The sequence below is a fragment of the Podarcis tiliguerta genome, assembly GCF_965153285.1.
Source record: "Podarcis tiliguerta genome assembly, chromosome: 12".
NCBI classification, from domain to species: domain Eukaryota; kingdom Metazoa; phylum Chordata; class Lepidosauria; order Squamata; family Lacertidae; genus Podarcis; species Podarcis tiliguerta.
Genome location: NC_139545.1, coordinates 56,657,170 through 56,670,003, shown reverse-complemented (window position 1 = coordinate 56,670,003; position 12,834 = coordinate 56,657,170). Strand labels below are relative to the sequence as shown.

Here is a 12,834-nt window from a genome sequence, read left to right as displayed (position 1 = left end):
CCCCCCTCCCCTTCATCCGGAAGTGAGGGAGGAAAGCACGTGACGCTCGCTCTCCCTACCGGAAGCGGGCCTTTCTGGGAGCTGAGGGCTATTTCCGGCGCCGCTGCGGCCGCTCTTCCTCTCCTTCTTCTTCTTCTTCTGGGAGCGAGCGAGGGAGGGAGGCGAGTCTCCTCAGGCGGCGGGCCGGGCCTCTTCCGCCTCCTCCGCGGGATGTAGCTGCAACGGTCGTCCGGTAAGCGAGAGGCCGGGCGGGGGGGGGGGGAGCCGGGCGGGGGGAGGAGAAGCCGCCGGGTTCGGCTTCTGAGAGAAAGAGCCATATACTGTCCATAGCCCGGGATACGTCGCAGTATATGCAGCTATGGACGAAGGGAGCAGCTCGCCTGAGTGCGGGGTCCTGTCAGCAACAGGTAGGCGCCCTCGTAGGGCTATTGGAGACAGGCTTCCCAAGGGCAGTGATCTGCGGAGAAGGCTTATTCCAGTTTTATTATATATGATACTTTATATATTCATATATATATGTGTGTGTGTGTGTGTGTGTATATATATATATATATATGCAGGTTTTGGTGTCCTCGGGTGTCTTCCCGTGTAAAAGTTGGGGTGTCTAGGCGACGTTTCGACGAGGTCTCACTCGTCATCTTCAGGCTGGTGCTTTCGGCTTCTTGTTACTGGAACAGAGCAGGATCTCAGTGTTTGAGTTCCTATAAATACTGTTGAGGAGGTGTGGTGTATAGCCTCCAATGTTCTGGGCAGAGAGGAGGTTCCCAGGCTAGTGTGCCTTTTCTTCTTTTGTTCCTTAATTACTTGAGGGATATCTTGAGTGATTTCTTGAGTGATTTCCTGAATCCCACTTAGGTGGGTCATTAGGTGTGGATTAGTTGCTAAAGCCTTCGTGTCTTGAACTCTTGAACTTTGTGAAGAGTTTTTCTGAGAAGATGGCTGTACTGCACTTGGTTGTGCTCTGGCTTGGCTTCGTGTATAGGGGCGAGCTGTGGTTTTGTGGCCTGTGCCAGCCAGATCTGTGTAGGGATTGCAGGGGGGTGCAGCATCCGGAGGTGCCACCCTGGTTTGGCTACTGGATGGTGTCTGTAATTTATCTGTGGAGAGGGTCTGGGTTTGGGTCTGGTGTGGTTGATTGGTGATGGCGTTCTGTGTGCCTCTGGATCTGGTGTCAGATTTTGTGGGGAGGGCTAATTTCCAGATGTCTGGCAAGCGGGATGTGTCGTCACGCTTGTTCATGTTGTGAGGGTGTTTCTCTATCTCGATGGCTTCCATGATTATTCTCTTGTGGTGATGTTCCATGTTAAAGAGCAATTTGGAATCTGCAAAATTAATTTCGTGTCCTGTTTCTTTCATGTGTTGGAAAAGAGAGGAAGTTTTTTCTTCTTTTTTGACGGCATTCTTGTGTTCTGCGATCCGTGCATTTATTCGTCTGTTTGTTTGTCCAATGTACGTGGCTGGGCAGACTTTGCAGGGTATTTCATAGACCCCTTGGTTTTCCAACTGAATTTTATCCTTGGGGTTTCTGAGGATATTGGCTATTTTTTGGTTGGTGCAAAAGGCTGTTTTGATATTGTGTTTATGGAGGATTTTGCTAATTTTATCTGTAGTGCCCTTGATATAAGGAAGGAGGGCTATGCCATTGTTTTCTTCTGTGTCTTGGTTTTTGGGGGGTGTTTCTTTTTGGATTAGCTTCGTAACCCTGTTTTGCTGGTATCCATTGGCAATTAACACATTTGAGAGATTCTGTAACTCAGTTGTCAAGTGGTCTTCGTCAGCCAGGCGTTTGGTTCTGGAGATGAGAGTCTTGGCTACGGAGTTTATTTGTGCAGGGTGGTGGTGTGATTGTGCATGTAAGTAGCGGTTGGTGTGTGTTTTTTTCCGGTAGATAGTGTGTCCTAGGGAGCCATCAGGTTTTTTGTAGATTAGGACGTCAAGGAAGGGAAGTTGGTTGTTGGCTTCTATTTCCATAGTGAATTGTATTTTGGGGTGTAGGCTGTTGAGATGTGTGAGGAAGCTATCCAGTTTTTCCTTCCCGTGTGGCCAAATTACAAAGGTGTCGTCAACATATCTGAGCCAAAGTTTGGGTTTGTGTTCTGACTTGTCTAAAGCATTGGTTTCAAAGTGTTCCATGCCTTATGCCTTTGGAATTTTGCAGATTCCAAATTGCTCTTTAACATGGAACATCACCACAAGAGAATAATCATGGAAGCCATCGAGATAGAGAAACACCCTCACAACATGAACAAGCGTGACGACACATCCCGCTTGCCAGACATCTGGAAATTAGCCCTCCCCACAAAATCTGACACCAGATCCAGAGGCACACAGAACGCCATCACCAATCAACCACACCAGACCCAAACCCAGACCCTCTCCACAGATAAATTACAGACACCATCCAGTAGCCAAACCAGGGTGGCACCTCCGGATGCTGCACCCCCCTGCAATCCCTACACAGATCTGGCTGGCACAGGCCACAAAACCACAGCTCGCCCCTATACACGAAGCCAAGCCAGAGCACAACCAAGTGCAGTACAGCCATCTTCTCAGAAAAACTCTTCACAAAGTTCAAGAGTTCAAGACACGAAGGCTTTAGCAACTAATCCACACCTAATGACCCACCTAAGTGGGATTCAGGAAATCACTCAAGAAATCACTCAAGATATCCCTCAAGTAATTAAGGAACAAAAGAAGAAAAGGCACACTAGCCTGGGAACCTCCTCTCTGCCCAGAACATTGGAGGCTATACACCACACCTCCTCAACAGTATTTATAGGAACTCAAACACTGAGATCCTGCTCTGTTCCAGTAACAAGAAGCCGAAAGCACCAGCCTGAAGATGACGAGTGAGACCTCGTCGAAACGTCGCCTAGACACCCCAACTTTTACACGGGAAGACACCCGAGGACACCAAAACCTGCATTCCTGTACCCGTGAAAATCTACGAAAGCATATATATATATATATATATACACATATATACACACACACACATATACATAATCAACCTTTTTATTCGACCGTCAGTCAGCAAAAGGAACATTTGTCAATACACAGTTAAAACATCGAAAAAGATTTTTAAAACTTAAAATGGGCTAAACAGATAGCCCCATATCAATACAATCAATTATAGTCTTACGACGCTTAAAAGCTAGAAAAAGAAATTTGGCCACCAAGGAAGGCATAGCTCTAGTGACATTATTCAGCAAGTGTAAAACCTGGTTTTCTCCGGGTAGGAAGCTAAATTGACATAGAAGTGGGGCTATAAAATTTTGTCTAAGCTCTGCATAAGAAGGACAAGTCAAGAGAATGTGTTCGGTGGACTCAACCACACCCATGGCACAATGACAGGTTCTCTGGGCGTATGGTACTCCCCTGTACCTCACATATACATATATACGTGTGTGTGTGTGTATATATACCGTATTTTTCGCTCTATACCATGCGCCCGACCATAACACGCACATAGTTTTTAGAGGAGGAAAATCCGTAGGCATGCCACCCATAGGCATTCCTTCCATAACACACACAGACATTTCCACTTACTTTCTAGGAGGAAAAAAGTGAGTGTTATGGTGCAAAAAATATGGTATATATATATATATATACACGCACACACACACACACACACACACATACAGTGGTACCTGGGGTTACAGACACTTCAGGTTACAGACGCTTCAGGTTACAGACTCTGCTAATCCAGAAATAGTGCTTCAGGTTAAGAACTTGGCTTCAGGATGAGAACAGAAATCGTGCTCTGGCGGCGCAGCAGCAGCGGGAGACCCCATTAGCTAATGTGGTGCTTCAGGTTAAGAACAGTTTCAGGTTAAGAACGGACCTCCGGAATGAATTAAGTACTTAACCCGAGGTACCACTGTATTTATTTCCCCTGATTTAAACTATAAAATGTTGATTTTCTTGAGACAAAATGAGAGTACTCCTATTTTAAGAGCATGCTTGTTTTCTGCTGCTCCGGAGGGTAGGACTCGAACTAATGGCTTCAAGTCTTAAGAAAGGAGATTCTGACTAAACATTCAGGAAAAACTTTCTGATAGTAAGAGCTGTTCAGCAGTGGAACAGACTCTTGTGGACTCTCCTTCCTTGGAGGTTTTTAAACAGAGGTTGGATGGCTATCTGTCATGGATGCTTTAGCTGAGATTCCTGCATTGCAGGGGGTTGGACTAGACGATCCGTGGGCCCCTTCCAACTCTAAGATTTTATGATTCTATCAGTCAAGTTGTTGTTTTATGTTGATAAACTGCCCTGTGATATTCAGGTGTAGAGTGGTATATAAATTTAAAATTATATTATTATTATTGCCCCATAGACAGCAGCCTCTCTTCGCTCGCCTACGAAGAACGTTGCTCTTTGGCTAAGGGGTGTCACAGTCCACAGATGCCCATATTTCCTTGCCTTTTGCTTTCTGTCTAGGTTTAATCCTGGGGATAAAGAGCTTATAGTGGCAGAAACTGCTCCAGCCAGGAGTGGCTTGGCTTGTTTCTGACTGCTGAGGCTGCTGTTGGGGGTATTGTGATCCCAACAGCTTTCTGTATTCTTGTAAGCTCCTATTAATTACCAAAGGGAATGATTTGATTCCAAGTCTAAATGCCCTCCAGTAACTCCATCCCCCCCTCACACATCTTATCTACAGTCTACAGGCCAGGCTCTTCTTTCCTTCAGTGCTAGAGGAAAAGAGGACATGACAGTTCTACCTTTTGCTGCTGGCTACTCTGTCTTCCAGTGTGGCAAGCTGTGTTACCAGTTGTTTTCTTTCGCAAGAGAGGCCGTTTTCTTTAAAGCTCTTCTGCGGAAAAGGCACCAGCTATTAGCTGTGCTCTAATAGCGTTTCCTGAATCTGTCGCTGGAGAAGAGAATGTTTTTCCTTAAAAGAGGCATGCAGGGTTATTCAGGGTCAGGATTTGGCAATTTCACTTGCCTCTCTCATGGCAGGAGCTCAATTTTTTTTGGGAGAAATGAGGAGGAGGAGGAGGGATAGCCCCGACCCCAAACAGAAGTGGAAGCCTGCTATTTGTTTGAGCTTGTTGGGTGCAGGCATTGAGCCAAAACTAACTCCTGGCTCCAGGCTGGAGGGAAATGGAGCAAACGGCTTTACTTGTCTTTGGTGATCAAGGCTGGTGTTCAGAGGCAAAGCATACGCTTTGCGTACAGAAGATTGCAGGTTCAGTCCCCAGAAGTCCTGGAGAGCTGTGGCCAGTCAGTGTAAGCCAGAGGTAGGCAACATGGCGCCCTCCAAGTGTTGCTGGACTACAACTCCCATCATACCTGACCGTTAGCCGTGCTGAGTGGGGCTGATGGGAGTTGTAGTCCAACAAACACCGGGAGGGCACCAAGTTGGTGTAGGTTGGTTGAATGGCTGGCAGAGAATGAGGCAGTTTACTACGTTGGATCTCAAACTGTCCTGCAATGGGAGGGTGAGCGCCACACACCTTGCAAGTTTCTGTTCATCTTCAGGGTTGCAACCTTTCAGGGGTTGTATGCCAGTGATCTCAGTAAACTAATATTTTTGTTTAGCAAAGAGAAAGTCTCTAAGAATGCTCTGGTGATCAAAAGAAGTTGCGTTAAGATGGTCCATGCTGGCTCTATGGTTAGATTTTTAATGAAGAACAAACACACTTGAAGATTACCTTGCGTTCCATTATTGCTTTTTCTATTGTAATGCACAGCCACAGGTGAACCTGCTTGTGTGTCTTCTACAATTGTTCACACACTGAGACTCAACTGGCCTGGGCGGTGTGTGTCCTAAAATAGGTAAAGGTAAAGGACCCCTGCAGGTGGCGCTGTGGGTAAAAGCCTCAGCACCTAGGACTTGCCGATCGAAAGGTTAGCGGTTCGAATCCCCGCGGCGGGGTGTGCTCCCGTTGCTCGGTCCCAGCGCCTGCCAACCTAGCAGTTCGAAAGCACGTCCGGGTGCAAGTAGATAAATAAGGACCGCTTACTGGCGGGAAGGTAAACGGCGTTCCGTGTGCTGCGCTGGCTCGCCAGATGCGGCTTTGTCACGCTGGCCACGTGACCCGGAAGTGTCTCTGGACAGCGCTGGCCCCCGGCCTCTTAAGTGAGATGGGCGCACAACCCTAGAGTCTGTCAAAGGACCCCTGACCATTAGGTCCAGTCGTGACCGACTCTGGGGTTGCGGCGCTCATCTCGCTTTATTGGCCAAAGGAGCCGGCGTACAGCTTCCGGGTCATGTGGCCAGCATGACTAAGCCACTTCTGGCGAACCAGAGCAGCGCACGGAAACGCCGTTTACCTTCCCGCCGGAGCGGTACCCATTTATCTACTTGCACTTTGACGTGCTTTTGAACTGCTAGGTTGGCAGGAGCAGGGACCAAGCAACGGGAGCTCACCCCGTCGCAGGGATTCGAACTGCTGACCTTCTGATCGGCAAGTCCTAGGCTCTGTGGTTTAACCCACAGCGCCAGCCGAGTCTCTTGTGTGTCCTAAAATAGACCCCCCCCCCCAAATCCTCTATCAACATGCCAGGAATATTTTGGCTGGCAACTGATATGGAAGGGTATTCCTAAATGATAAAAATTTAAAAGCTACTGTTGAAGATTCTGGGAGTGTTTCTACATGGCAGCTGTGGAAGTGACGTTGTGAGGTCGCTGGCTTTTTGTAAAGAGTCCACACAACATCCCATCTCAAAAATGCCACCCCGTATCCTCCGCCTGCCCCAATTTAATCAGAGTCTACTCTTTCCATAGAGTTGGTTGTATTTTACTATTTAGTCAGTTTTTCTGTAGAAACAGTGAATCCAGGCTTGCTGGGCTCTGCGTGAGCTGAGCGTTGCTCCTAGAATGCACTTTTGCCACCCCCACAGCAGTTGCGCCTCAGGAAGTGGAAGTTTGGTAATGATTGTGAGTGAGATGCCTTTTGCAAGCATCCAACGTATTGTGGGACGTGGTTTCAAAGGGCAATCTTCCTTGAGTCTTAAGAAGGCCCCTCTTGTTCCTGCCACCGTTGCCAAGCTTAGCTGGGGAATTTGTGGGCACTTCCAGACTGCCACTGTTTGGGGGTAAACTCTGGCTGCATAATTAAAATCGGTTGCGAGGTCTTGTGCAACAAAGCTGTCTCCCCACTCCCACAAGATAAGACTTCATGCAATAAGGAGAGTGCTGAGAAAATGCCCCGGCCAGTGTGAGACAATGTTAGGTTGAGAAGCAGTGACTGGCCCAAGGACGTCCAGTGAGCTTCATGTCTGAGTGGGGAATTGAACCCTGGTCTCCCAGGTCCCAGTCCAACATGCGAACCACTACACTAAACTTACTCTTCAAATGAATGATAATTTCTGGTGTTACGCATCCATATATGTTGTAAATGTCATTGTGTTTTAAACTCCATCCCCCCATTTTGCGTATAAGTACACTGCTTATATTAAGGGGGGACGCGGGTGGCGCTGCAGGTTAAACCACAGAGCCTAGGACTTGCTGATCAGAAGGTTGGCGGTTCGATTCCCTGCAACGGGGTGAGCTCCCGTTGCTCGGTCCCTGCTCCTGCCAACCCAGCAGTTCGAAAGCATGTCAAAGTGTAAGTAGATAAATAGGTACCGCTCCGGCGGGAAGGTAAACGGCGTTTCCGTGCGCTGCTCTAGTTTGTCAGAAGTGGCTTAGTCATGCTGGCCACATAACCCAGAAGCTGTCTGCGGACAAACACCGGCTCCCTCGGCCTATAGAGCGAGATGAGCGCGCAAGAGTCGGTCACGACTGGACCTAATGGTCAGGGGTCCTTTTACCTTTACACTGCTTATATATACATCACTATATATAAAATGATTATTAATAATGATTATTCATGGACATGTATTGCATATACATGTTTGTGATGCATAAATTTTGCACTCGTGACATTGGGTGTTGGCACAATGTTGTTTAAAACAGCTAACCCCTGTTATAGTAAAAGGTGGGATGAGAAAGAGAGAGAAAAGCCTGGATCAAAACATTATCTGTTAGCTTCCCAAAGTTTACCCAAAGGGTAATTATTTCGACTGCCGGAATAATGAAACTGCAGGGTGAGAAATAGTAAGGAAATGATAGAAATAGGAAGGAAGGGAGTTTTGCAAATGAGCAGAAGCTGTGCAACACCTAAGCACAGTTGGGCAAATGCCAGACAAGCTTTTCCTGCATCGGAGAACAAAAGTGTGCAGATCTAATCCATTGAAAATCCTGCTTCTAGGCTTTGCAGAGCTGGAATGTCAAGTTGGGTGGAGCTGTGAGCCAGTTTCCTGCAAAGCGCAACAACTCAAAAGGTAATAAATCCTTTCCGCAGCCTCCCTTAAGTTTCTCTCTTTAACGCTTCTTCCTGCCTGCATTTAAACTAGGTTCTCCTCAACAGCATGAATGCAATGTTGTTTTCTTTTGAGGGAGTGAGGTTAAATGTCCTCTTTGAAGCTGCACAATTTAGCAAATCATTGACAGGGCTTGGATTATGAATCTGATGGGTCCTCCGAGGGCCTCAAAAGCCGTAGGGTTATTGCCTCTCTCCCATCCCCGAATGTGAAATACACATTTGTCTGTTGTAGGTTTTGCCAGGGCTCCAGCAGTTCTCTAACTTCAGGTTAATCAGTGCATTTTAGTATAGGCATTTTAGTAGTTGGCACAGACTCAGAAGCAGTGTTGACATCAAAGCAAGCCTTGGGAAGAGGACATTTGCCTTGCCTCCCTCCGCTTGCTCCCAAGAGCCTTCACCAGTCACCTCTTCCGCCAGGAAGAATCAGGAGCTGCAGGCTGCCAAGCTACCCAGGTGAGAAGATGCCGTCCTTGCTCTCTAGAGACCACAACACCTGACGGAGGGGTGGGCAACCTAAGGCCCTGTCAGCTTTGCCTTTGAGCTTGTGCCAACGACTGGGCTCAACCTCTCCAGCCCCGACTGGGCTAGGCAAGCTAGGAAGCACTTCCAGAGACCTTCCACTGCGGGAGAGCAGGTCTAAGTGCAACAGACTCACAACTTTGAGCTGTGAGCACCAAACTCAGCAGAGTACAGCAGAGTATGAACTACATGAACGATGGCTCTGAAGCTTAACTTCTTTAATCTATTACAGCTACTGCAAACTAAAATAAACTAAAGACTAAAGGAGGCTAGTTTATTTGGTGGGACGCGGGTGGCGCTGTGGGTTAAACCACAGAGCCTAGGACTTGCTGATCAGAAGGTCGGCGGTTCGAATCCCCGCGACGGGGTGAGCTCCCATTGTTCGGTCCCTGCTCCTGCCAACCTAGCAGTTCGAAAGCACGTCAGAGTGCAAGTAGATAAATAGGTACCGCTCTGGTGGGAAGGTAAACGGCGTTTCAGTGCGCTGCTCTGGTTCTCCATGGCTGCATGACCCGGAAGCTGTATGCTGGCTCCCTCAGCCAATAAAGCGAGATGAGCACTGCAACCCCAGAGTCAGCCATGACTGAACCTAATGGTCAGGGATCCCTTTACCTTTAAAGGAGGCTACTGGACTGCATGAGTGTTACAGTTGCTTATGCAATCATCTTATCTCTACAGAGATAAAAATCAGACTCCTACAGAGTCAGGCAGGAGCGGAAGAAGCGATGAGCAGATTCGGCCCCCTCTTTTCTGAAAACATTGTCAGGAGATTCTCGCAGTGGGTTGGGGTGAAACATCCACAGGCCCATGGGCCACAAGCGGCCTATCGGGGGCGTTTAACTGGCCCATGAGCTGCCCCTGAACCGAGGCGCCGGTTCGGTGAGTCCCCACGCGCTGCGCTAAACAGGTGCAGCACAACGCGGGGACTCGCTTTCGCAGTGCCAGAAATCGCGTCAGAGCACACACCGGAAATTGCGTCTGCGCAGGTGCTGATCCGGCCCATGGAGGGATCTCCGCTGGAGCGAACCAGCCCAGGCAAGGTAACGCTTGCCCACCACTGACCTGATGCTTCCTGGTTGCTTGGTAGTCCACCGTTGTGGGGGGTGGGGAGGAACTTCTAAGTCCAGGAGTTGAGTGGGGTATTGTAACACCATCCTCCTCCCAGAGCCTTCGTCTTTTAAAAAGCAACTGTTCTTGCAAATTTGTTTTCACTTACGGCCGGTACAGCTTCCGAGGTCCCTGTACGGCCAGGGTGTGGAAATTGTAGCCCTCCAGTTTTGGGACTTATGGGACGCGGGTGGCGCTGTAGGTAAAACCTCAGCGCCTAGGACTTGCCGATCGCATGGTCGGCGGTTCGAATCCCCGCGGCGGGGTGCGCTCCCGTCGTTCGGTCCCAGCGCCTGCCAACCTAGCAGTTCGAAAGCACTCCCGGGTGCAAGTAGATAAATAGGGACCGCTTACTAGCGGGAAGGTAAACGGTGTTTCCGTGTGCGGCTCTGGCTCGCCAGAGCAGGGATGTCACGCTGGCCACGTGACCCGGAAGTGTCTCCGGACAGTGCTGGCCCCCGGCCTCTTTGAGTGAGATGGGCGCACAACCCTAGAGTCTGTCAAGACTGGCCCGTACAGGCAGGGGTACCTTTACCTTTACCTTTTAGTTTTGGGACTTCAACTCCCATCAGCCCCAGTCAGCACGGCCCGTGGTCAGGGGTGATGAATGTTGGAGTCCTTCGGCATCTGGAATGTCATAGCTTCCCTAACCCCGCCATAAACGGTTGTAGTTGGTGAGAATTTGCATGTCTCCTCCACGTTTGTGAACAGAACCACTTATGCTCATGCAAACAGGGATTTTGACCCACCACTTCATTTCTATGGCTTTCTTTTTGATCAGCTGGCATCGGCTGACTCTCTTTCTCCACATCCCACCCAGATATGGAACAAGTTCCTTTCCTTGTCCACCCTCAGATGAATCATGTCGACTGGCCTAAAATTGAGGGCAAAACGCAGCTTAATTTTATAGAATTTTGCAAGGTCTTTTGTGGTTTCTTCTCTCTCTCTCTGAATGGCTTTGAACCACAGCTCTTTGAAATCTCATTTTGGAATACGCCTGTATATTTGCAGGCACCATTCATTCAGCGAGGTTGCCAAATTATTGTGGTTTGAAGGACATTGTTCCTCAGTAGTGGACTTCTGATTGGCGCTTTTAGAACATAATATTAGTGCTAGTTGGGCCTCCATCCTTTTTGAGCATCCCCTACAGCCCCTGGTAGGAGTTTTGCCCTCCTACAAGGTGTGTGTGTCTATACACACACTATTTTAATTCATAAAAATTACACACTTGATGGGGGGCGCGACATGAAAACACCTCAAAGGAGTTGGCGAAGGCTAATTTCTAAGCCGTTGGAAAAACAGCTTAATAGTTAGGAAAATCCCCCAAAGCAGAGAAGTAGACTCGCAAATTCAGTAATAAGACCCCCATTGTTTTATTTAACCAAGTCATCAACAAAGCAATTTAAAACATTTTGATCCATTCTTTATTTTTTAAGACGTGTGCTGGGTTGTAAAGCAGAGTGACTGTTTTAACTTCTTGAAATGACTCTTAAGTGCAGTAACCTAGATGAAATATGCTTCCTATCTCACACAGTGAAGGCATCTTTCAATCAGCAGCCATTTCTGAAAAGTCATTTCTGAATTTTTCTGAGCTTGCGTTTATCTGCGTTACTTGCCTATTGAATGTTTTGCTTTTGCTTCACTTGCATGGCATTGTGATTTTGGAGACAGCTATATTGATGGAAGTGCTGTTTCGCCATTACGGTGAGGTGCTTTGAGCTCAGTGTTGTTGCTGGAAAAGCAGCGTGCCAATATTAAATTTTTAAAAATTAATCATCCGCAATCGCTGAAATGATTTCCCTGCCCCACCTTTCAGCACTTTCTCCCCCTGTGATACAGATTTGGTTTACCAAAACTTGTGCAATTAATCGGCTAAGATGCCTTTAACTGGGTGGCAGCTCTATTCAGTTAATGAAGAAAGAGGAGAATCTGGAAGTGTTCCAAGCTTCTCTGAGGAGGAACATCCACTATGTGTCTGGAGGGGGAGAAAACACACCTTTTCAGAAGCAGACCGGTTTACAAATTAACTTGTTCTTCTTCCTAGTGAGAAGTCTTCGTCAGGGTGCTGGGCAACCCTGCTATTCATCTGATTTCGGAAAGGGGAAGAGACCTGGTGTCTACGTTGCCCAAATGTCGTCCCGCAAAGCCTCAGTTGCCAGCCAAGGAAATGGGCCTTCAGCTAACGGCAGGGAGAGGGAACTTGTGGAGCTGGCTGAGCTAGGACCTCTCTTAGAGGAGAAAGGAGACCAAGCGGCAACCAGTTCGGCCATTGTAAGTAAGCTTCCTGCCAGAGAGATGCTAAACCCCATTAAAGCAAAGCTATTTTCAGGTTAATGCCTTGCAGGGTGGTGGGGTGGAAGGGCGGTGACCATGCATGCACCTCCCTGAGCACCCTGGATAAAAGGCAGGATATGTATGTAATCATAATAAAAACATAATAACAATTTATTATTTATACCCTGCCCATCTGGCTGGGTTTCCCCAGCCACTCTGGGCAGGTTCCAACAAAATATTAAAATACAGTAATGCATCAAACATTAAAAGCTTCCCTAAACAGGGCTGCCTTCAGATGTCTTCTGAAAGTCTGGTAGTTGTTGTTCTCTTTGACATCTGGTGGGAGGGTATTCCACAGGGCGGGCGCCACCACCAAGAAGGCCCTCTGCCTGGTTCCCTGTAACTTGGCTTCTCGCAGCGAGGGAACCGCCAGAAGGCCCTTGGAGCTGGACATCACTGTCCAGGCAGAATGATGGGTGGAGACGCTCCTTCAGGTATACAGTGGTACCTCCGGTTACAGATGCTTCAGGTTACAGACTCTGCTATACAGTGGTACCTCGGGTTAAGAACTTTGCTTCAGGATGAGAACAGAAATCGTGCTCTGGCGGTGCAGCAGCAGCAGGAG

At 48.1% G+C, this 12,834-nt stretch overlaps 1 protein-coding gene and 1 long non-coding RNA gene across 4 annotated transcripts in view; one reads left to right on the top strand and one right to left on the bottom strand.

The window, feature by feature from the left end:
- LOC310661168 overlaps nt 1–12,834 on the bottom strand; it is a 213,560-nt gene that overhangs the window by 38,056 nt on the left and 162,670 nt on the right. The window lies entirely within an intron of this gene.
- LOC310661006 (adiponectin receptor protein 1) overlaps nt 43–12,834 on the top strand; it is a 42,549-nt gene continuing 29,757 nt past the window's right edge. Inside the window, exons 1-3 of one of the 3 annotated variants that reach the window (XM_083406720.1) lie at nt 43–232; nt 8,196–8,268; nt 11,980–12,206. In XM_083406720.1, coding sequence (XP_083262846.1) covers nt 12,066–12,206 — 141 coding nt within the window. In that variant the 5' untranslated portion in view covers nt 43–232; nt 8,196–8,268; nt 11,980–12,065. Of the gene's footprint in view, nt 233–8,195; nt 8,269–8,710; nt 8,763–11,979; nt 12,207–12,834 lie in introns of those variants that run through there. The other 2 variants (XM_083406719.1, XM_083406721.1) reach the window with 2 other exon arrangements.